The sequence below is a fragment of the Aphelocoma coerulescens genome, chromosome 3 (assembly GCF_041296385.1).
Source record: "Aphelocoma coerulescens isolate FSJ_1873_10779 chromosome 3, UR_Acoe_1.0, whole genome shotgun sequence".
Lineage (NCBI taxonomy): Eukaryota > Metazoa > Chordata > Aves > Passeriformes > Corvidae > Aphelocoma > Aphelocoma coerulescens.
The window spans coordinates 78,816,094-78,841,756 of NC_091016.1; the positions used below are offsets into that span (position 1 = coordinate 78,816,094).

Below are 25,663 nucleotides of genomic sequence, written 5' to 3' on the forward strand. Positions count from 1 at the left end.
AAGAGTCAAGTAAGTGGTAACAAAACACCAGAACCAGAGGCAGTCACCCAAGAGATCTAAAGTCAAACCACAGTGCAGAAACTCTCACCTAATATCACCTCAATATGACAGAAAAGGAAGGCATCAAATACAATGCCATCTTTCAAAAGACATTTCAAAGGAGATATGAAGAGCTACAGATCAACCTGCCAGACATTTGTATGGTTAGAAGATCCAAGGAGTAGAAACTACAATAAAGAAAATGAGTATGCACTTGGATGAGCATTATATATTGCTGGAGAGCAGACACCATAGTTTTCTCTACAGGTAAATTACAACGACAAAACCTCCAGAATACTTCTGAAGTGACAATCCTGCAAATGAGTAAAGCTTAGTTCATCTTGGATACCTTTACAAAACCAAGTTAGACTGATTACAGGGTGCCTTAAAGACACTTTAAAAAACCCACAGGTCCTTACGTGGTCAATTGATGAAAAATTATTAAAACACTGTCAAGAATAAATGGTTAGTTTGCACAGCACAGGAAAGTTGCTGGTGGATTCATGCTCAGGCCTATGATGTTCAACATACTGATAAATGATCTGGAAAAATGCAGCAAGTAGCTTTGAGCCAGTTACTCACAGAACAAATTCACAGTGCGATTAACATGTAACCACTGTGCACAGCTTTGCTCTCCATTTTAGGAGCAATACAGTGGAACTAGAAGAGATACAGAAGAGAGACAAGGACAGCCATAGGCATGAAAAGGCTGCAACTGAGGAACAAGATTGATCAGATCTATTCAGGTGGAGAAAAAAAAAAAAGCAGACTGAGAAGAAGCTATGGCCCAGATCTATAAAATAAGGAATGACACATATGGTGAATAAGAAATGATTGCTCTTTTTGTTTTCCAGCGTAAGAAACTAGGGGATATGAAGTCAAACTAGAAAGCTGTTAAGTTCCACAAGTTTGAAACAGAGATACTTCCTCACAAAAGGAGCTGCTAAGCTGCAGAGCTGCCTGAAAGAGGTTACTGTGTACAAAGAAAAATTATATGGGTTCAAGAAGCAGCTGGACAAGTTTGTCAAAAAGAAAAAACAGAAAACCCCCAACAAATTGACTGAAAATTAAAAAACATTTAAGCATTGCCCTTGGTTGACAGACTGAGTATTGAAAAGAAGTATTCAGATGTATCAATACTTTGCTTCCTCCTTCTACTCCTCACTAGGTACCCATTGCTGCCCTCTTATCTAATTGAATAAAGGGCTAGAAGGACCCTCAGTCAATGACAACATGGATGTACTCCGCTATCCAAGCATCGCAAGGAAAATGTACTTCTAAGAGTAAATATTTACTGCACAAGAAGTAGATAAGAAAGACTAGTTGCCAAAAAATACTTGGGTTTTGTTTGTGATTAATATATTGGTTTCTCAATGAATATGTATTAACTTTCAGGATTATATATAATATAAAGGTGTCTTTTTTTGGTGAAAGACAATGAGACAATTGAGCTGTTTTGGATACATGATCTCATTTACTACCCTTGTCCTTCATTTACAGTCACTGCTTATCCACTTGCCAGGTTTTGCAGATTTGTTCAAGACCTCCTGCCTTAGTGCAATGGTGCTAAACAGTAACAGAGACCAGAAGTCTCAAGATCTACAGCTTTTGAAAGAGAGGTTTACTCCTGTTCTTCTAATATGTTATGACTCAGTCTTGAAAAAGATATATGGCTTGGATTTATGCCTATCAATTTTACTTGCATTGTAAAAAACTTGGGGTTTTCTGAGAAGATATTTATTACATCCTTCCAAATGGAAAAAGAGCATATTGAAATTATCTACTAATAAGTTATCTATTAAAAAGATAACTTTCTGAAAAGTTAAAGGAGTGCTGTTTTTAACAGATCTTCTACTGAGCCAGAGTATCATGCTCACTTACTGCATCTTCTAGCTTGAACTTCAGCTTCTCAATGCTGGTTCTTGCTGTTTAAATTGCCTATATCTCAGCCTTTTCATAGTTCCATTGTCACTGTATCCAGATCATTATCTACTGAACATTTCTAGAAAGCTGAATGATAGCTGCACAGTTGCCAATGTTACATGGCTTAAAAATACATTTTTATACTCGCTTGTAATACAGCTTTCAAGGCAGTTGCTATACAGTGATGACATAACCAACAGAAGCAGTTTTGAGTAGACTTACTAGCTTTATCTTTCTCCAAACTAAACTTTTCAAATACAAAACCCCAAACCAAACACTATATGCCTACAGACACTTTCCCAGTATCTGTTTTACGCACACAAAAATGTGTGTGTAATGTTTACACACAAAAAAATGCCCAACCCACAAAAGGTTACATTTATTTTCACAGAACAAAAACTAATCGATCTTGAAGAGAGGCTCCTATTTGCATTGTCTGTCAAATTCTAATATCAAAATTACAGTCAAGTAAGTTAAAATTACACTATGAAACTAGATACCCATTTCTTAATATTGTCATTTTGCTTATATTCCACATCCTAACAACTCAGTGAAAAGTACCTAATAGCTAAAACTATGTAAGAGAAAAACTGTCATTATTATATTTCAATTTTTAACATTTACAAGAAAGCTTCTAATAAAACTCAAATACAAAGAAAAATTGAGTATGTGATAATCTCTGATTAGGCATTTTTTTTCCACTGTAATACCTAGCTACCACAAATGTTAGCAATAAAGTCCCAATCTCATGCATCACAGAATGCAGTATGTGAATTCAGGCATGCATAAAGCCCTAATGAAATTAAGGATACTTGTTCAGGAAAGTGATTTTTGAGGCAAAACAGTTTGCAAGAAGTAGTATTTTGAATGTAAACATGAATAAAGAAATATGCAAATCTGTTGTGCAAAAAGTTGAGTATTGTGACATTTTAAGTTAACACAGGAAGTATCAGATCTTGCCTAATAAACTGAATTTCAAGTATATAAAGGATACTTCATCTGAACAAGCACTTGCAATCAAACTTAAATCATAAATGAAAGCTTACAATGAAACACAGAAGAAAAAATAGCCATTGTTATATGTAAACCTGTGGCAGCTTTGTTCTTTCAAAAGTGTCCAAAAGAATGTTTAGAATCCATAGTCTTTCCATATTTTTCCTATCTAAAAAAAAAATATCATTTTTTCTTACAATTCAAAAAAAGTCAGTTTGAACTTCAAGCTTCCCCAAGACTCAAATGTTTTATTTTTCAAATACCACTATTTACAAGGGAAAAATGTTATTCAAGATAAGAAAGCAGTTACTGCACTGACCACTAACACAGAGTTCTTTTGCTCTGTCTTTGCCAAGACTATTTTAATAATGTGTTCCCATTGTCTGCAAATCTGGTTCATTCAGTGTATCAACAGGCAGCCACCAAAGAACCTGACAACTCAGTAAGGCTTCCTCTGGGTTTTGAGAGAGCCAGAATCACATGAAAGAATCTATTTGCATAACAGATCTACAGTTAGCCATGTGAAAAGTGTGAAATCTTGATTTGTGTTTTCTACACTTGATGCAACTAATTAAGAGGGGCTTGCTAGTATATCATACACTGGACTACAGTTCAAAAGGGAATTACAAAATTAGTTTTGCCAAATAAATACTATGATCTCTATTCATATGGATTCTCATTCAAAAGCCTTTTCCCATTTTATTAATTCTGAAAAAAAGTAATATCTAGAAGTTACAGTCCTATTAATTGTTCTATGAAGACCAACATAACTTGTCCAGCCTAGGTGTAATAAAGATGGGGGTGAATTCCACTGTTAAGGACTTACCATAGGTTGCAAATGTTCTTCTTTGTTGTTCAAACATGAAATCATTGATGTGAGCTGGTTCTGCATATCCAGAAAGCATGTTTCTAGGTGCAGCCATTTGTTGAGTCCTAAATGGGTTTTCTGGTCCAAACTTCATCAAAAATGTTAAAACAAGGTGTAGCAGAATTAGTAATTTGTTATTTTTGTGTATTTACTTTTTCAGAAAAAAAAATCCACAGAAAAAAGAGACCATTTCAAAAATGGTAATGCAAAATCACTTCAACTTTAAATTTCTTTGTGACTACTGAATAAGCTTCTTAATCTGTTATTTTACACAGTAAACACACAGTTGTTCTGAACAGTTGATTTCAGGATTGAACTTTCTAGCCTTTATTACTGGCACAGAGCTCAGATTGATATTGACTACTTGACTTGTTGATACTTGGCAGAACCAACACATGCTGTCACATTCAGTATGTGACCAGTACAAGCATTCAGAAGACGAAACCCAAGGCTATACCACATTACTAAAACATTTTAGTTTCCCTAACTAAAACATTTACACACAGCAGCACTGGAGTAAGTTTAAATCAGTACTTTTGCTTGTACACGTCATGGCTTTGATATGTCACAAAGTGCAAGCTCACTATGAAAAGGACAATTTATGTGGTTCCTCAAAAGGTTTTCTAAACATAAAGCATAACTAATGTAGAAATTTGAGATTGATGTACTATTTGTCTACCTAGAATGCTAACCCCTGGTTGAAAAGAAGCCAAACTGTACAAAGAAGTTAAATACAGAAAAAAGTTAAATGTTTGAATAGCTATTTTTATCTTTCAGATAGCCTGTCAGTTATAATGAAGTGGAAAACGGTTCACATGGCACTAGGCAGTCTAAGTTCACTCTTAAATGGCTTTTCACTATACAAGTTTAGCACAGCTCAAGTTACTAAAATTCTTAATACTGATGTGAATAATTAAACTGAAAGTACTTTGATTTTAATGTTAAATCCTCCTCTTAAAAGTCTTGTATCTGCAAGTCTTACAAATGTTAATTCTGCTTTAATGAGCACAATGAGTAAATAGCAAAAATGTGAAAATAGTAAAGGACCACTTCAATGCAGTTCGTGTTTAACTCAACATCTTTATAATGTTATTTTCCCAGCTTAATTTTTAATTTTCATAGCTATAATTCTGATAAACACTTTAAGACTCTTCTTAGAAGAGCTTTATGCAGAATATGGAAATTCAGGCACTAAAAATACCAACCCACTTGTGTAGAATCTATTTTTTAGTTTGCCCAAACTATATTCCAAAATGCAGCAAGCATCCAAAGAAGTTGTCTTATAGGAAATTCACAGAAAATTTATAGAACTTCTGCCCTTTAAGCCAAAGGCATTTCTGCTCTAAAAACCAACATTGTTTCTTACCTCAGGCGCAAACATAGTTTCATAAGTGGGATTGTACTGAACTTCCTTGATAGCAGGATCAAGGTGGACTCCTGTTTCCACATCTTCCTGAAATAAAACAGGCATATTAATAACCCATTTTTCACACATAGACATTTAAATATATGACATAACCTTCTTTCAGTCCAAATTAGGGCTGTAGTTCAAGTTGGCACTTTCAGCATTATGAAGGAGAACAGCACCTCGGCCAAAGTTCTATTTTTAAAAAATATTGATTGCAAAACCAATGTCAGGCAGTCACCAAGAAACTCATCTAAGACATGTGCAGATTTTTGCACATGAATAATTATTTCTTCTTAAAGATTTCATGCACACATTTTAAAAACAGCAGCAAGATTGAAGGAAAGCTTTTTTAAGATGTTTGAAAACCAGACTTGTAAAGACAAACTCATTAAAATGGTCAGGAATTTAATGTAAAGGTATGAAAGCCAGAACTCTACAAAAGGCAGAAGGCAGAAATCACAAGTAACTGTTCTGAAAGACAGTTGCAAAAAATAAAAAATTACCTATCAGCACAAACATTAAGTATAACAACAATTTTCACAGAATCCAACAAACCCTTATTTCCAAAAGGTACATTTTTATACTGAAAGGTATAAATATAATTCAGCTTTAGTACTTAAACACATTTGCAAGCCTGTTGTGACAAAAATTTAACTTGATCGATGAAGGGACAAAAAAGAGGGATTAACCAAAATAATAACTTCAAGGAACTCATAGGGAAAAATTCAGAAGGGTACATGCAGATGAAACAGAAGACAGAGAAGAAAGAAAACAGCTGGTAAGGTAGCAGTGCCCAAAAAGACCTGGCTTCAGAGCTTATGAAGGCTCTTTCACATCAACAGAACCTCTCCTCTCATCAAGACCTCAGTTAATGAAGGAGAATGTTACTTTGCAGAATTATTACTGTCATTGCTTCCTGTATCTTTAGAAAAACAGCAATTGAAGAGGACACACAATGTGCTAGTATATTGACGAAACCCCTAATAATCATACTGAAAAAGCTATCTTAGCATCATTGCTTAGTCAGTGCTTACCTACAACAGGATCCAAAAGCATTTGCGACTCGCAGGAAGTGGCACAATAGAGAATCAAACTTTAGCAGTTGCTTTATTAATAGAAAATTACCTCAAACAAACTCAATCTTGCTTTGTATTACAGTATCTTGAAAGCAAAATGGCACACTCTTAACTTGTTTAATATTGTTAGCTAGTTCTTGGCCCGACCTCATTTTGCTTATCACACGACCTTTCCAATTCACTGGGCTTGGATGACAACAGCCACCGGTACATTCACAGCCCTGACTTTCACACACCATGAACTTGCCTGGAAACGCCCAGCAGGCCTAATCCAGTCATTCAGCAAAAAACCCCCACATCCCCAGTTAGAACAGGAGCATACCAAAACCACTTCCTAACCTGTGCTACCTCCAAACTTACACTTCCTTTCACAGCTCCATGATGTGAGGACATTTTCCACAGACAACTTTTTCAAGTCACATCATACAGCTTACTCTTCCAGCTACACCACACATCTCATCCACAAAACTCAAAATTTGAGAAAATAATAACTAATGTAATTGATAAGGCAAAATTTATCTGATCAATGGTTAGAGACATTTAAACAGTGACCAGTTTACTTGAGATTAAGACAGTTTTTTTCTTGCTCCTTAATCTGAAGAAGCAAAAAAAATCCACTTTTGCAAAAATGCCAAGAATTTTTCACTTCTGCTATTTTTCCTCCTCTTTTCTTCCTGTTAAGTTCTATTATATGCTGCTTGGTAATAGAGAAAAGAAACAGATTGTGCCATGAAAGCCGATCCTCTGCTGGAGGATTATAGCAATTCTGGTTCTACTTCGCTGCTGGTGGAACAGTGCTGAGTCACTTGAAAGCCACACAATATGTTCGCTCCTAGACCACCACAGGCACATTCTTTCTGTGTGAAAACCACCGAGCCTTGAAATTGAAGCACATGTTATATTTAACAGAGCTACACTCCTCAGGACCTGCGTATTCACTCAGAACCAGTCTTATTCACGTTTTCATATATTAGGGCATCAAATAACAATCTCATGCTGCTGAAGCACATAATGGTTATCTTTTCATTATGTCACTTTGCTTTAAACTATATAATAATTTGAACATGGCCCAACTACCCACTTTACTTTCTCAGTATTTTTAAAAGATGAAATCTTGATAGGAATATAAAGTATTGACACAACATATTGCCAAATGTTAGTCTACAGCAAGAGTTGAAATTGCAAGAGACAAATTATCCTTTGGTCAACATCTGGTAAGTGCCATTTTGTACAGCATTATGAGACTCTTGTAGGTAGCAGAAACATTAAAAATATTAACTTAGCCCATCATTCATTTCACCAACTTCCAAGCTATCTGCATTGGGGTGCTTTGGTTGTGGTTTTACTTTTTTTTTTTCTGGATGAAAGGAAAGAACTCATCAGCAACCTCTGCACAAGGTGAAAATCTCTGGGTACAACTGCATGCATTGAAGACCATTTCAGCAGAACTCATCTTTTTAGGACCCAGAAAGGAAGAAAAGTTAATACAGGTCTCACAACTGTCCCTTTATGCTGGCAACAGCTGGAACTGCATGCAGTCTAGATGCATTAGCCATAGCTCCAGCTAGCAGGGAAGGGATCATAGGAGCAGCTGTCTGGCGGAGCTGTGACTGAGATAAGGTAATCTAAGAGATCTCCTCTCTGCTGTGCTGTAGCTTTTCCTTTGGTCACAGGAATGTCTTGATTTATCTAAAAGCCTAAGGTGAGTGATTCATCATGTAGCTTATGTGCCAAGTGTGACACAAGTGGCTCTGTGGGATGGGATATGATCAGTAGTTAAGCTGAAAGACTAGGGCATCTGCAATTTCAGTGAAGGTCTAAGTAGTACCCTAAATTACTTCTACTCTCAAAGGCACAGGAATCATAAAAAGAGGGGTCAAAAAGCTCTCAAACAGATACAGTGCTCCTCCAGAGAAAGAGAAAAGTTCAGATGTATGACTGGCAGAGAAGCAGCTGGTGTTTGCTGCAACTCAGAAATTGTATTAATATATGGGCTTTATGGCATGCTGTAATACCATCAAAGGCTGTACACCCATACAACCTGGAACCGAAGAATTAAGATTTGAGGAAGTTATGTTTTACTGAATACATCTATCTTGAAAAACATAATAGAAAGAAGCTGCAAACTTAGCTCTGTGTCACCTCTCTGCTTTTCTCAGCACCAGTAACAAGCACCCAACTGAAATACAGTGGCCACACTGGGCACCACACATCAGGTAAGACACATGCTACTGAAAAGGGTCCAAAAGAAAAACAATAATGATCAAAGGCCTAAGAAAATATGACCTGTATAGAAAAATGGAGCAACCTAATTCAGCATAGGAAGAGATTCAGATTATAAAACTTTGCAGAAATAAGGACAACCAAAAACTGAAAATGCTCAATCCATAGATCCACTGAAATTTGATAGGTTAAATGAGTGTCTGTCCAGAGAGATGCAAGAATCACTGCTGATACAAGGCAAAAAGAGGCAGATGATGTCATTTTTCACCAAACTACTTTGTGTTGGTTGTGTTGCTTTGGCTTTTTTTTAATAGATGAGATGTCTACTTACTTGCAATATCAGGTTGCTTTACAGTTCAGAGATTATTTGCTGAGGTAAAAAAATTCTTTTGATAGTTAAATGCTGTCCTTTTGCACCTTTTGTTTAACAAAACAGGATCACACTATTATAGGGGAATGGCACTCAGGGCTGTCCTCTGGAGTATTAGCACTGCCTAAGGAATCTATCTTGAGACAGAAAGAAGCTTTTGATGCTAAGTGTAGACAAGGAGGCGCTTCATTATAACTCTCCAGAGACCACCGAACGTCAGGTTCCTTCCAAGGCATGCTCCTTCAGTCCTACCATAAAGCTTGGCCACTTTAAAGCATAAGAAAGAGGACAGGAAATAGAAGGGATTTTAGACTACAAACACAGTAAAACAGATTAACTTTCCTCCTTAACAGGTTCCTTAAACATGCCACAGTCCTCTTCTGCTGCAAAAAAACTCCTACCCATATGCCATAAAACAATAGTGTTACTTTCTATGAAAATTACTTGATTTATAGAATAAAAAATAGTTCAATAATACAAAAATTATGTTAAAAAATCTTGCTAGAAGATTCTACGTGCATGCAAGACAAAAACATTTCTTTAATTAAACAGAGGCAAAATGCCTGTAACAGGCAACAAAGCAAAGCCTTAAATAAAAAGACCAAGGTGCAGCATGTACTGCAACACTGGATGGCAATTCTATTCCTTAGAAAGAATATAATCTGTCGTATGTTTTCCAGCTTCATCTCATGCAGGCAGCGAGTTTTGATGTTTATATATTGGCGGTTTTTCTTTTTTTTTTTCTGGACATTTCAGATAATAAACCTACAACATTCCATTTCCCCAGGTAAATTCATTACTAGTTAGTCAAATAGCTAAAAAGGCCAGGCTGCTTTACATAACTTTTAATTAGTTTTAATTATCAATCACATTAAAATGTGGTAAATTTAGACCGCATCCCATGAGCCACTGAGACTTAAGCAGTTTGTCACTTATCAATTCTTTCCTAAACCATTTGAGCTGTCAAATGCACATTATCTCATTCTAAAGATTTACAAATTTATTACCAAGAGATAAATAGCATTTTCAGTGAAGCTCCAACATTAAGACATGGCTGTTATCAGCTTCTATTCCTTCTACCCATTCAGGCACTCCTAACAGTAAGTGACTGCCTCACTAACTTCAACAGAATAAAAATAGACCAGCAAGAAAAGCACATGCTAAATGGTTTTGTTGAACTAGGCTAGATATCCAGGATCTTGCAGGATGACAAGTTCTAAATATCTACTCATCTACATTTTGTGAAGAAAGCTGGAAAACCCACCACGTCAAAGAAGACAAACATTCCTAACAGTAAAACCTCCCAAGTCTACTGATGTTCAATTACTGCTACAGAATTGTCACATGCCACCTTGTATCTTCTCTCCACAGCCGGCAGGATTAGGTTTTAAAAAACATTAAGAAGTGCAACTAAAGTCTATTTCTTCCCCTTACATAAAACTTTTCTGGAAACCTGCATAGTGCCAAAGGTAAACTAGATTCAAAAGGAACTGAGACATACAACCCCTTCTCACATTAAAGGCAACACAGATCCTCCAGCTCCTGTATTGGGCTGGGCCAGTGTAGTTATTTCAACCCAGTTAAATGTCCTCTCCTCAAGACCACTGAAGGACACACTATAGAGAAGTAGCATAAAATCTGCTCTGATCTGAGTCTTACCCTGGACAGAGATCAAACAATAAATGTTCTCTCAAAAGCAAAGCTTATAGCTGCAACATTTCCTGTGAAGTGACTTCTTTACAGAAAGTGCAATTTCCTGAATTTCCTTCTACATTTATAATTCAAAAGTGAAGGTAAAACTCTGTCAGGGTTAGGGTTAGGGTGATATTTTCAAAGAAGTAAAAACTGTAGGAAAATTAACTGTAACTGGGTTTGACAGTGGCCTGGTTGTGGGCAACTGGGCTCCCTTCCCTTGCTTCAACAGCCTCTATTAACAACAATGTCATGCTTACCTACTACTTGACAATGTATTTGGAGAAAGAAAATATTTTGATTAACCTATCCACTGTTCCTACAAAAGAAAATGTCAGCCTTATGAAAACTTGGCACCTAGGAGAGAGTAAGAGCAGGGCAAGCGTATTTGATGATACTTCTGCACTCTCCCAACAGCCAATAATTTTCAGGTCTTGATGAGACTTGAGGAAATGTGTGTATTTCTTGACACCTCATCCTTCAATGGATCTCTTCCAAGTACTTGTCCCGATTCTCCTTGTAACAATGCAAAATTCTTCAACACACAGTATTTCTTGGCATGACAATAAGCCCTACTACACCTTGCATGAAGAGCTGCATCCTTTTATTTGCTTTGAACCTAACTCCTACTAGACAGCTTATAGTTGTTGTACTGGAGGAGACAGAGTACTTAACTCCCTCTCTGTGCCATTTAATGATTTTGTGCACCTCAGCCATCTCCTCTGGCCTTCTCAATACTTCCTCATACAGAAGCAGAACCCTTCTTCAGCCCTGCTGTCTCTCTCTGAATGTCCTGAAGTTAGAACCTATCCTTTTCTCCACAAAGGGACCAGAAACACTAACTTTCATCCTCTGTTGTCTTCCCTCAGGTGATTTTAGTGGTGCTAAAAACAGTAACAGAAACACGCAACTTTCATCCAGTGGGCTTTCCAATTTAGAATGAGAGTAGAAGTATTACTGGACTGGAGTCACCAATAATTATAGCTGTTATCTATTATGATTAATTTAACTTCAAGATCAGCAATAGGCCTATTTCAACAAGCAGACTGTAAGAAGAGGGTCTAAAAAAAACATCCCCTCAAACTTTTAAAATGGTTACAAACCATCAGTACAGTTTTCAATTTCAGAATAATTATTTTCACAGAAATGTGATTTTATATAACCATGATGTACTTTGAAACAAGGACTCAGCAGATTTCTACAGAAAGATGAAATACATATTGGAGTAACATCTTAGGGCTGTATTTGATATGCACACTTCAGTAGCCCGAATGCTGTCAGCTGAATGTGCTAACAATGAAGCCTGTTATTAGAGAGATTGAGGACCCATTCCTCTTTAAAGTGTACGTAAGTCTAAGGTTAACAGGCAAATATTCTGAACCAGAAACACGTACAACAGTTAGAATGCAGAATACCAACCATTTCAGATTTGCAATCTCAACTGCCAAAAATGCAAGCTGTCATTTATATTTATTGTATGACCAACCCTTCTAACCACCATCCTTTCCTACCCATCCCTGGTCCTTTGTACAATAAATATCTATGCACTTAAGAGTACTTGATCCTTATTCGTGTCAAAATAACATTTGCACAAGTGAAATTATATTAATGAACTGTAACTTTGCTTTCCTAATTACTCAGCTTCCTGTTTTCCAGGCTTATACTTAGAGAAGACTTGTGATTTACTCTCAAAACACCATGTCTTTTACGTTTGTTCAGTAAGGGCTTTCTAATTCTAAAGAATCAGGGTAAATGCCTGAGGGGTGTCTGGCAAGCTTCCACTGCTGACCAGTGGGACACTACCATTTTTAGCCATGGAAGGTGTTGAGAACATGCAGCATATGAGACCTGCAGTTATTTCTTGGACACTAAAAGTCCGAAAAGAAAGCCTGATCTAATTCTACGAAGAAATGACTTGTTGCTCCTCAGAGTAGGTTGTGGTGCTAAAAGAAGCTCCAGAATGCTGTGTTCTGAAAGCCTCAGCTTGAAGTTGTTGCTCTTTTCAGTTATATGCACCTCATCTGTGTTCTCAAGTGAAAGTTATAGACAACATTATAATCAAACATCTTGATATTGAGAAGCCTCACACTCTTTTCATCTTAGTTAGGATCGTGTCTGAGGCAGAGGCAGTCCTAGATGTGCTGGTGGATACCCCTCCCAGGGGACAGCCTGGCAAACGGCTTTGAACTGAACGTGCTGTTGACACCTAACTCTTTTCTCCAGCCGCTTGTTTCTGCACTGGCACTGAAGATTTATCTGCACCAGCACAGCATTTGTGCAAACCAGATCAAGGAACGGATCCAAGGACAAATAACTTCACCAGAGTTCTATTTTTTCAAAATTCAGATCAGCTCCCTGATGTCAGTCCCTAAGCAACTACATAAACCTTTGTGCTGGTGTGGCAAAAGGAAAACTTGTTGCTACAGGCCTAAGAGTGGTGGAAAGCACATCCGGTGCTACTTGCCACTTATCATTAACACTCAGGAAATATTATATTTAATTAGTTAATTAGCATTTCTTTTGAAACCTGCACAAGACAGTCTGCTGGCTGCTGTAACTGAAGAAGCCAGATTTCCAAGCCTCTAAGATATAAACAAATGCAGTCACTATATAAAACATCGACACAAAAATATGATTGTGATAGAATATGAATCAACTAATGACAACAAAGTGAAAGAGTCCATCCATGTCTTGGTCACAAGGCAAGAAACTTTTCTGGGCAAGTGGCAGCAGGACAGTAACAGTGACAGTTATCACAGCAAGATAACTTTTCATTAGAAATTTGTTGCCTGTACAAAAAATCCCAAAGCTAAATCAGCACCCTCCCCCCTCCCTTTCTGGTATCACAAAAGCGAGCCAATGTGATAATGAACTTGAAAAATAAAGGTTCCCCAAGCAATAAAGAAATAGAAACACCAATCAGTTTTCAAGCTGCCCTTAAGAACAGGATTCAGTCACCCTGTCAAGTATCGACTTCACCCCATCACCCGGGAAAACCACACAGGAAAACACTTCACACAGGGAACAGCAAACAAGTATCTAAGGACCTACAATCAAGGCACGCTCTAAGATAGAGCTAACACTCTTTAATAAACTTAATCCCCGCAGCTGGAATCCACGGGAACTCCCCGACACACACCCTCCCCCTTCACAGCTCCGACCCCCACACTCCAAGGCAAGGTAGGGCAGGTGGCCCTGCCACCACCACGCCCTTTCCGCCCCGCTTCCCCAGCCTGGGGCTGCTCCAGGGCTGTCCCAGCACTGTGCCGAGGCCGGCGGTGCGGACACAACGAGGGGCAGGCAGGCGGCCCGGGCCCTGGAGGGATCCCTACCTTCACGGCTACTTCCGGGGCCGCATCGACGGGCAGAGCCGGGGGCGCGGCGGGTGGCGCCCGGAGGTGCAGCACGGCATCGCGGCTGGCGAGCACTGCGGCGGAGCACTGGGAGCCGCCCTCGGTCTCGGGCTCCGAGTCAGGCTCCGAGTCGGAGCCACCGTAGGAGGCGAGAGCGGCGATCGCCGCCGACATCTTGACGCGAGGGATGACGGGACGGGCAGGTCCTGGCAGCTCCGCGGGGCTCGAGTGGTCCCTTCCCCCGCAGAACGAGCGGGGTAGGGCTGCGTCTTAAAATTGTGGCTCGTTAAAAGAGAAAACGCACTCTAAAGCATAAATTGTGGTCTGTTACTGGATACAAAGGCGTTTGAGGGGGGATCATCCCCCTTGGCTGTTGATGGTGCTTAACCTTTCAGGACTCTAAAGCAGGACTACAAGCTCCAACATGCAACGCGGCACCGTGCTTGGAAATTCCCCCCCCCCCCCCCGGCCCTCGCCTGTGCTTTGCGCGGCGGTAAGAGAAAATATTTAACAGCCCGGGGAGAGCTCCCAGCCGCCCACTTCTTCCCGCACACAAAGCGTCTTCGCCATCTTTTCGGCAGAGGCCAGCGGAGCGGGGAGCCCTGTCCCGCGGGACACTCTGTTGTCACCCCCGAGCTCCCAACGCCCCGGCGCCGCGCCGTGCCCCAGTAACCCCGCCCCCTCACGCTGATTGGCCGTCGGCACAGCCGGCTTCGGCAACGTCACAGCGGCGGGGCCCCGCCCCGCCCGCGCCGGGGAGAGGGAGCCCGGCGGGCCGGACTGTACCACCTGCCCGCCCGCGGGGTGGGGGGCGGCGGCGCATGGACCAGCCCGAGCATCGGGCGGTGGTGGGGGGGCGGCCGGGTTCGGCCGCCGGGTAAACAGCGCTTCCCCCCGCTCCCTCCCGCCCGGCTCGGCGCGCCGGGAGAGGCCCCGCCCCCCGCGCGCGCACACACGCGCACACACACAGAGACACGCGCGCGCTGCCCGGTGTCTATTGTGAAGCCGCCGGGGACGCTCCGCGCCCGCCGCCGCCCCCCGAAACGCGGAGCCGCCAGCTGGGAATGGCCGGCGCCGCCTGAACTTCCAGCGCCCCGGCGGCCACGGAGGGAGGGGCTGAGGCTAAGGACGAGCGGCGTGAAGGTGCGCGGCGAGGGCAGGCGAGTAAGTGCCCCCCACTCCCGTACCTTCCTTCCCTCGCGATCCCCGGGGCGGGCGGGAAGGACCGGCCCCCGCTCCCTGTCGCCCGCGGGGCTGCGGGACGCGCCTGCCCCACAAAGGGACCGGCGCTCGCCAGGTGTTGGTCCCCTCCCCTTTGTCCGCGCCCGCGCGGGGGGCGGCGGCGGGAGGGAGGGATGGAGGGAAGCACGCCGCGGAGCCGTTTTCCCCCCGTCTCCCCGCCGCCCCCTCGGGTAGAGGCGTGAGGGGGGCGTGTTGCGAGGCGGAGGAGGGGAGGGGGCCGCACTTGTGCCGGAGCGCGGCGCTTCCCTCTCCTTCTCCCTCTCCCGGCCGCCCCGTGTGCCCGCGGCGGCGGGATCGGCCGGCGGGGAAGGTGCGGCGGAGCGGGGCCGGGGTCAGCGCGCGGGCGGGCGGGGGGCGGCGGGGTGACGTCACCGCCGCCAGGTGCGGGGAGAGGCGCCCCCTCCCCTCCGCGCCGCCGGGACCGGGGCTGGCGAGGGCAGAGGTGCGGACTGGCGGCGGGATTGACGGTCGGAGCGCAGGGGGATTCGGTCCGATTCCAGGGCAGTGCTGCCCGCTGGAACACTGCTACCATTGTTAGGAGGGCTTGGAGATCGCGGGGGATGGCCGGGAGCGAGGAGAAGCACGTAGGTTCCAACTTCTCCCAGCCCGCTCCCGAACGCCTTCCTGCGCGCCCGCCGCGCCCGCGGACAGGATAAATGGGAAGTACGGAGCGCTGGCCAAGGGCTGGCTGTAACGCCAGGTGTGTGCATTGCACGCGCTTGCACCTGGAGCGGTACAGTGCCATGACTTCCCTTCGAGCTGCATGTGCTTTCAGAATTAAAGTGAGCACACAGTGACATCTAATTGTGACACAGTGGCATTTAATCTGATTAAATGCTCTAGTTTGAATTTTCCACCCTTTTCAGCAGTCACGGTTTGAAACATTTGTTTTCTTAGCTTGAGAAGGTATCACTTGGATTCATTTGCTTTAAAAAAAAGGATAGAATAAACGTAGAGGGCATACATAAAGCGTTGATAGTGTGGAGTGGAGCAAGGTGCTGCGTTTGGACCTGTTCTGTTAGACACAGGTATGCTATGTCTTTGGACGATAGAATGAGGATTTTAGGTAAAAGTCCCACACATTTCAACACCAAGACCTTTTGTTTGTATCAACAACAGCTGAAATATGCTACACTGAACTAGCATTTCATATGGTAATGAGCTGACTTTTTCATCTTAAATCTATGGATGATGAATCCATAAGTAAGGAAAGCTATATGTTGTTTCACATGAATCACAACTTATTAATATCAAAAGTGGTTCTACCACTGCAGTCAATTGGTTTACTGGCAGTAATTGTTAACTGATTCCATATGACTGCATTCCTTTTTCTCTTGGCATCCAGATTGTAGGTGTTGTCTAAAGCGGAAAGGTGTGCTTCCTGAAGAGTGAAAAATTTCAAGGTCTTTTTGTGCAACCAGTCTGTGATATTCTGTCGGGAGAACTGTGTTGAAAATCGTTAAAAATAGTTCTGCCTTGTTATCCTTGAATTTTAAGTGTTTGATTCACAAAGCTTTGGTAGTTGGCTTAAGTATGTTCAGCTTTGTTGTGTCCAAGCATCAGAGTTTGCTTGCCAGTGAAATGTAATCATCTGGCATTCTAGATGCTTTCATTGTAGAACAGGTTTAAATTAGCTGCCTTTCTGGTACCAGCAGTAGTAGATAAGCAAACACGTGAGAAGGAATTCAGGGGAATACTGTCTCAAGATTCTTGTTGCTTAAACAGTATCGAAGATTAATTTTCAGCAAGCAAGCCGATGCCACTTCTGGGTATGAAAAACTGACTTGACTATGCTCTAAAAGTGTAGATGGCTAATATACACCATTATCTAAAATCTGGTTTGTCAAAAAAGCTGAGGAGTTGCTGTTGGTCATTTGTGTTGACCTAATATACTAGCTCATCTTGATTATTAACTGCATATTTGTAATTTCAAAAAGGGGTTGATCGGTGTAAAACAAACTGAAAGAATGATACAGCTTTTCTAAAATGCTCTGCTCATTAATTTCTGTGTGCTGTATGTTCTCTTTTAACTGAATTCCACAAAATGTGTTATGTTACGCATTGGATACTGCTGGTTCTGACGGCAGACTGAAGCAGTGGGTGGAAGGTGGTTTGGGTTGCTTGGCTTTGCTTTTCATCCAGCTTTTTCACTGCTGCTTTTCCTTGCAGTCATTTTGCTTCTCTTGCTTTAATATTCCAAAGGAAGATAAAACTGTCTCCCTTTGTACAGTGCTTTTGCATATCAAGAGGACCTCTTAACACCTGTTTGTTATTATAGTGGTAAATACTATACCAAGTATTACCATGTCTTTTCCCCTGGTGAAAGGAAAGATGAAGAAATATTATTAAGGAGTGGTTCCTTGAGCAGTAGAAGCCTGGCTTTAACCTTTTTTTCTTATTTTCTTTGTATGTGGGTTTGTTTGGGGTTTAAGTCTTGAGAGTGGTTGTAAGCTCTAATGGAATTTTTTTGGGGACAGTCTCATTCTTTTGTGGATTGTCTAATGTCTGAGAAGCTGTTAAGGCATTCTGAATCCTTTCCCTTGGTCGGGACACTCACAGCATCTTGATTTCATGAACTTAGCATTTTACAGGTATCTTTGGGAATTCTACACCTCTTGACAAATTTAGTTGGACTCAGTCAGCCAGTTTCCAAGTGGAGGAACACCCATCAAACACTCCCCACCAACACCTCCTGTATGAGACTGATTTGCTTCACAATTTGGAGTATAATATATCAAATTTTAAGTCAACATTTCACAAATTTTCCTCCACATCAGTCTTTTTCTTCCCTATAGTTGATAACGAAATCTGTTTCCCTCTGCTTTTAATGTATTCTATCCTACTTTCTTTTCCCTTTACATGCTCTTTCATAGTTCTTTATTTGTTGCTTTCCATGACAGATGTGCTTTATCTCACACCCTCTGTTTTTGGTTGGTTTTTCTTCCCCACAGAAAATGATACATATAATCCTCCTTATTCGATTTTTTTTCCCTATGTTTTTTAATACTCTTAAATTGCTTTCAGCCTGCTTGCATATACACTCTCTTCTCATCAACCAAGATCTGTAAGTCTGCAGTTTGGAGGAAAGGGAAAAAAAATAAAAGCACGATACTTATTGGACAGAGGATTGAACTAAAATATGAAGGTCTATTGTCTGTGGGAGTTACAGCATTTGAAAGAAAATTAGGTTTTTTACCTTTGTTCATATGCTTTTGGCTGCTGAGGAAAGGTATCATGATGGAAGTCTTATCAGATTACTCCTACTGCATTTGTATTGGGCCCTTTTATATGTACCTGCTTGTGTGTCTGATGCATCTCAGTGTACTCTAATTTAACTGCTTGGAGAGTGAAGCACATTTTATAACTCCCGCTCTGCTATTTCTACCACCTTGGAGCCTCTGACTGCTGCAAGGGTGATAATACCTCTTTTCTAGTTTTTGTTTTTTTGGACTATGTCCCGGATTCTGAAAGATATCAAGGCGCCAGATTGCAAAAAGAGTTCTCTGTTCCAGTACATCTGTGAATCAGTCTCTTTAAGTATTTTGGAAGGGATCTTGGGGTTGTCTGACACAGATTACATACTATATATTTCTTGTTTACAAGGTGTGGTTTCAAAGAAAGAATGATATGGGATAAGACTGGAGCAATTTAGACTGTTGAACTTATTTCAAATGACTTTGCAAACTAAGTAATATTTGTTGCAGAGCCACCTCTTCCCTAGAGGATGGGAGCTGTGCAGCTTCTTTGAACTACTCAGCTGCATATGCAGTGCTGTGAACTGTGTCTTATAGCACAAGCTGAATGAGTACTGTGTCGGAGAGGCAGCAAAACTAATTATAGACTTCCAGGAATATACACTTAATTAGCATAATTACAAATTTATATTGAATTTCTTAATTCTCTGATTTTTTTTTTTTTTAATCTGTTAAAGGACAGAAAATGTTATCAAAAGTGTATACGTTTCTGAAAATACGTGCCTGTATTTTTTGGGGAAGCTAGATTGACAGCTTGCTTATACTAGTCTGTTGGTGTAATAAATTACCTTATGCATTTGAAGAACTACAGAATAACAAACAAATATGGTTACATTTTAGTAAAGCACTTAACAAAGAGGAGAAATAATGGATACTTTTCAGTGAGTTGATACCTTTTTGTTGGTTGACTTTTCAGTTAGATGCTATGGTTGTGACATGAATTTAGTCTTCTGACAGCTGACTCCATGCAGAAGTAAAATATTATAAATGCCCTAGCAATATGACATTTAAAACTTATTAGAAAACAGGAATCTAAACTAAAGCTAGGTGTGTTTTTTTGGCATACAATAAAAGGCATTAAATTCTGTTGAAGTGGGTTTTTTTTATAGCCAAGGCGTTTGTACTGTCTTTCCCTCTTTTTTCCTGCTCTGTGGTAAGCTGTATTCATTTTCTGCAAGTATTAATAGAGTGTCTGTTCTCTATTTGTCTCTTGTTTTCACAAATTTGAAGAAAAAATTTGGTAGAAAATTGGCCAATCGATTTTAAATTGCTGAAGGAGAGTTTCTGACAAATACTCTGCAAGTGATCTCATAAAGTTTGCATAGGTAACACATCTGGAAATTGTTGGATGCTCTTAATGAAAAAATATGCACCTATAATTCTCATCCTTTACAATCACAACTGCCTGTAGATAGACGTATGTGATGACAACAAAGACTGATGGTAGACTCAGTAGTACTAACTGAAATTACTGATGTAGCTGGTACTGCTTCTGCAATGACAAATGTGCCTTGCTAATCTACCAGGGGTTTTGATTGCAATAGTGGCGTAGCAGATTAAATTTTAATAGAGTTCTAATTTGCATACACTTTTTAAAGGTGTAGTTCAAGGTTCCTCACACCAGCCTATTAAATGAAAAAGCCATGATATGAGAAGCAAAGTATTTTAATGCATCCCAAAAATCTCTGAGAGGAAATAACAGAAATATTAACTTATAAGCGGCTTAATTTTTTCTCTTATATATTAAACAGGAGCTGTCCAATATCTTTTATTAGTCATCTGTGGAATTTGATTAATAAAGTAGAATTATTTACTAAGGATTTAAAACTGTTTAATCAAATTCACAAATACTGGAAAGGTCACCTGAGAAGTCTAAGAAAGCTTTGTGAAAGGACAGCAGGATGACCCATAAAACTGCTTGTTGGTATATGCAAACCAGTGTGTTTTGGAAGCAGAAATAAGATTCCATTTATATATCTGAAGAGTTTCTAAATTAACAGTATTAATATAACAAAAAATTTGAGCACTATTACAATTTGATAAGGTATTGTTACCCAAATTGTAGCTATAATCAGAAGTGGACAAAAAAACAGAGAAGGAACTGCCATTGTATACAAATTCATTAATTCTTATCTGCTATTCAAAGTGCATTAACAACTGTCAATTAGTTTAAAAGAGATAAATGACAGTATTGCAAAGAATTTGATACGGTAGATATGGCAGAGTTTTTCAAGGGAATTAAAAGATTGGAATTATTTACCCCAGGAAATGAAAGACCAAAAAAGTGAGGAGTGGGCTGTAAAGTACATGTGAATTTATGCTCTCCAACAGCAGATGTAAAAGCAAAAAAAAACTTCAATCAGTAAAAAGCAATTTATTGAAGCCATACATTTTTTGCGAGAAGGGAATTGAGACTTTTTCCCCGTGTCCATGAAATGTAGCTGTATTTCTCTTGATAAATGTGTATGTGTATATCTGTCATTCACTGTTAGACTAATTCTCTTGAACGCGCAGAACCAGCTTAAACTCCTTGCTTTATTTGCTTCAACCCAATAATTTGAACTTTGTTCTTATCAGAGAAAACTGCTCAAATAAATTAATGTTCATTGCAGTGAGGCATTCTCAGTTTTCTGTAGCTGAAATAAATGTTGTAATTTCTGGGTTTTGTAGTAATTTTCGGGCTATTTGATGTAATGAACTATTTTACACTAAGTGAAGCAGTCCAAAACAGAGGGATAATGAGTAAAACTCCTGCATTGATAGATCAAATATGGAAATGGCTTGTAGCATGGAGATAGGAAGTTTGAAAAATCATGAATGAAAATTGACATATGAAGGGAGGTTTAGACCAGTCCAGCAAGCTTATGAGGGCCCTTTTGGAGTATGGAGTCTTCTTTCAGACTAACTCTTTTGTCTGGTATCTGCAGTGCATAATAGATGCATAGGTTATAGAAAACTGAAAGAGTGATTGACACTAAGATACTTTACTGGTGGTGTTTATGCTAAATACTGTATTGAAGAGGCTTGTCCGGCATCTCCCAGTTGCCACTTCTGATGTAATGGCTATGGAGTGGCCAAAGTCAGAGTTTTTAGATACATTTCTCATGACGCTGTTCATCGTTTGAGAATCTTTTGCCTTCCAGGCATATTCAGGTTCACATAGATTGTCTGACAGATCAGCTGTACCAGATAAGTAGTTTTCTACAAAAAGTTCTCATTATCATAGAACACAACAGCACCCTCCATAGTGATTTTGGAACAGTACTTCAAGTAATTAAAAAAATTTAGGAGAATTCACAAGTCATTTATAACTTGATAATATGTGAGAACTTAAGTAGTTCGACCAGCTCTTGTAAAAGTGGCATGCAGAGTCAGCTCTTCAGTAAAAAAAGGAAATGCTTAACTTGTTAAATCTTGTTCGGCCACTAGCCACTGAATGTGTGTGCAGAAATGCTTAGAGAGATCTTTTAAATCTCAACTGATTCTGCCTTTTATTGATATTAAAGAAGAAGGCTGCGATTTTCAAACTCTCCCAACTGTGTTTCCATGTGCAGTTGTGAAACTTAGCAGGCTTGAGAGCACAACTGAAAGTACAAATTGAGTTTGTTATAGGTACTCCCTCTTTGGAAGCTTCTCTTCAGGAACAAGGACTTTACAAAAATTGTCTAAGTTGTGGGGAAGGAAATTTCGCTTGTATGCCACCCAGCTATCCAGTATGGCAAATGTTAGTCTCTGCTGGTAATACAAGACAGTGGTATTTGTTACGTCTTAATACTCTGAGCAAACTGCACTGGCTGATCCTGTTTTGGGCAACCTTGAGTGTTCTGTGATTAGATGGTCTTCACAGCAGGAGGAAAAATTATCTTACAGTTAGTTCAGGAGAAGTGATAGGTGGCTTAGACTGCTGTAGAGATGGTAATGAAAGTTTCTAGCATTGCAGTTTTATCTGAATTTGCTCTTGTGAAAACAGATCAAACCCTATACAACACATACTTGGTGTTGCAGGGCCCTACACTGCAGGTTTAGAATGGCATTATATGGCACAGTACAGACACGTATCAGTCATATGCAGAGTGAGCTGATGTTACTCCACAGTCTTGAAGATTCAAGACTGTTGTGCTGCAGAGACTTCCAATGTGGCTACCCACTGGAAGCAATGCTGTCTGCGTCCCCAGGCAAGACGACGGGATGCATTCTGTGACTCCGGCTAGCATGAGTGGTCTACTAAAAAAAAAATCCCTGAATTAAAAAGGAGTTAACAGGTTTTTTTTCCTATGGAAATGAACTTCAAGCAAATCTGCCTTCAGCAAGTCCCATGCTGCAGGAAGAGGTTCTGTACAATTCAGTCCAAAAAGAATATATTGTCTACCAGCTATGATGTTTCCAGTAATGGAAGTCAGATATTAGGAATTATCTGTGTCTAGCCAATTTATCTAGACTTCTATCCATTCCACTTCTAACTATAAAGAGTTTTTTTCTGTGTCTAGAAGATGGAAGAATTTTTATTAGCAAGGAGAAATATTTTTGTTTATACTATTGGTCTAAAAGAGGTCCAGTTTTTGTGGGAGGAAAATTGGACCTCTTTTCCATACCTGTCACTACTCAGCTGGTCAACACATTATTTAATTCCAGAGTGACAAGTTAAGTACATGTCTTTAAGCTCTGGACAGGTTACCTCCTATATGGTAATCTGTCCTATCTGCAGGGAAGTTCAAAGTGGTGCTTCATGGCTCAAATCTTTACAAGTACTGGCAGTATTCATAAAAAAATTGGTAGTAGTGATGTTACATCGAAGAGGAAAAGATACCAATTGAGGTAGATGGGATTGATTCTTAAAATCTATCATATTTGATAGATTCTTAAAGCACTAACATATTTACAGGCAGTCTTCTAGTAAGCTATAGGTTCCTCACAAGTTTACTATCTCTTTATTCATTAGAGATCTGATTTGCAAAAAGTGTTGCAAAAAGTTCAAAACCTGTGGACTGTTCCTATGAGTGTCTGATGATTTGCTTCATACAGCATAGCATGAAATACTTGGAATGACCTTCTTGTGGTGGATTGCTGTGGCCCAGTGATGGGACATCTTAATAAATGTATGTAAATTCATGACCTAAAATTTTTCTTAATTCTGAACTTCTGACACCATGCTCTCTGCCTAGATATTAGAGAGTTTGCATGGGAAGTAGCTGCTTAATGATCAGTGTTGTCCTAAAGTAATACTTGGTAAGAAGTTTCATGTAGAATAACTTACTGGTAGAGAAAAATCCTTGTTACTTTAAATATTTTCAGTCTCTTGCCCTGTCTCATAAACCAGCGCCTTAATTCTTTCTTTCATTGTTCCTGGGAATACATTGAAAAGCAAAGCCATTTTTATATAGAAACAATCTAAATGGGTCATCTTCTGTGTCTGAACATTGTCAGAAATATAAGTGCTTTCCAGTAGCTCAGTGCTTGCCTATGGAGCACTGGCTACCAAGGCTGATTTTTGAGCCTGAATGTGGTAAGAAGCAAGTGTTTCTGATTTTTGGAATCCTAAACCATATGCTGATTATAGATATTCTAGTCCATCCTTGATTATAATGAGCTTCTTTGCTAATAGTAATTTTTTCTTTGAAACTGTCTTTGTCATTACAGAAAGAGTCTTTAGAAAAGGATACTAACTTTAATAAACAAAGAGATAAAGATGTGGTTTTAAAATAGAGACAGTTGGAAAAAAAGCCTTAAGAGCTGTATAATGCAGTCATAAAGCATGTTGGATATTGAGGTACTGTTCTGTTTTTTGGTCAGTTTTTGTTTTGATGCATGTTTGCTAGAGAACTAAGGACTCTGCTTGATGGTAACCTTTTAGAAGGCTGAGAGGCTTTTAAGTGCAGATTCTCCTCTACCTGTTTTATGTCACCTTTTTTTCAGGAATTCATGAGATCATGTTGCAACACTTTGAAACGTGCACTATAAGACCTCTTAACCTTGATTTCTCACCTTCCTCAGAAGTGACTTCCAGCATGAAGCTTTTAGTATTTGGGTTTTTTCCTTGCAGCTTGCGTGTATGCCATTTTTTGCAGGTTAGCAGTTTAGGTTAATTTTCAAGACATTATGTCCATTTAGATCCCAAGACACATCTGTTAGCTGTATTTTTAGAGTGCTCAGCTACCTCTTAGCTGGAATTGCTGACAAAATTATAGATGGTTTTGATTTCATGTTGAAACAAGAGCAACTATTTGGACATTGTTGTTGAAAGGATTGTAGAGAAGCCTGATTCACCTGTACTTGGGAACAGTACTTTGATTCAAAAGAAACACTTCAGAAAATATATATCGTGTGTGACTGTTAATGTTGAAATATCTGGAGCCCTATAGAAAGAAAATGCATGTAAAGTACACAGAGTTACGGCTCTTCAAAAAATGGAGATATTTTCAAATGCTTAAAACAGACAATGAAACACTTGGATATAATTATAATTATATTGTTGTTCAGATTGGCGTGGAGTTTTTTTCCTAACTTTCTTAAAGAAAATTTATACCTGGTACGTGGTGGTCTCACTGTAGTGCATGTATTAATTTTGACTAGAATTATGCAAGCCTTGAGATAAGATTTAGTAAATGACGTGCAGATCTATTTTAAAAATATAAGATCTGGAGGTTTTATTGTGTCCTAACTGCTGATTCATACTCTAATGTTTGATCTTTTTCTGCTCTTGTGAATCTTGAATGGTTTTGTGCTTAGTGGAACTATGGCAAAGGGAAGGCGAATAGTATTCCACTTTGTGTTTGTGTGTAATGTATTTTTAATATATATATTCTCCCCCACAGGAAGTAGCAGATATGCTTTTGAACTCCCAGAAAGCCAAGGAAGATGCTTCTACTTTGTAGGGGACAGACCTAATATCAAAGATAGGTACCCTGTTTCCTGGCCACATTTTGTAAGAGAAAATAAGGACAGCTGCTTCATTTTTTTTAAGGAATGAATGTAAGCAGCTGTGTTCATCTTCAGTGCATAGAAAAGGTTGCCTATAGGTTTAAATCTGACAGATGAAAACTAGAAAAGGGATGGAATATAAAGTTTACCTGTCTTTACTGTCATTCATAGATTTTAGGTTCATATCATACTGTATGTCAGTAGTCTGGAAGAGGTTAAAAGAGGTTTCTTCTCTGAAAGGCAGTCCATACTGTTGTGGGCAATATGATGGGGGTGAGGCAGTGCTGGCTCATTTCCAGACATG

At 39.8% G+C, this 25,663-nt stretch overlaps 2 protein-coding genes across 3 annotated transcripts in view; one reads left to right on the plus strand and one right to left on the minus strand.

Annotated features, from left to right (window-relative positions):
• Positions 1-14,579, minus strand: part of CDC40 (cell division cycle 40) — a 44,583-nt gene extending 30,004 nt beyond the window's left edge. The window contains exons 1-3 of the mRNA XM_069010990.1: positions 13,925-14,579; positions 5,190-5,276; positions 3,782-3,911 (exon numbers count right to left, since the gene is read on the minus strand). Of these exons, the coding sequence (XP_068867091.1) occupies positions 3,782-3,911; positions 5,190-5,276; positions 13,925-14,119 (412 nt within the window). The 5' untranslated portion in view covers positions 14,120-14,579. The remainder of the gene's footprint in view (positions 1-3,781; positions 3,912-5,189; positions 5,277-13,924) is intronic.
• Positions 14,580-14,892: 313 nt separating this feature from the next.
• Positions 14,893-25,663, plus strand: part of WASF1 (WASP family member 1) — an 88,577-nt gene continuing 77,806 nt past the window's right edge. The window contains exon 1 of one of the 2 annotated variants that reach the window (XM_069010991.1): positions 14,893-15,109. The gene's annotated coding sequence lies outside the window, so the exon portion shown is untranslated. The remainder of the gene's footprint in view (positions 15,110-25,663) is intronic. The other variant, XM_069010992.1, reaches the window with a different exon arrangement.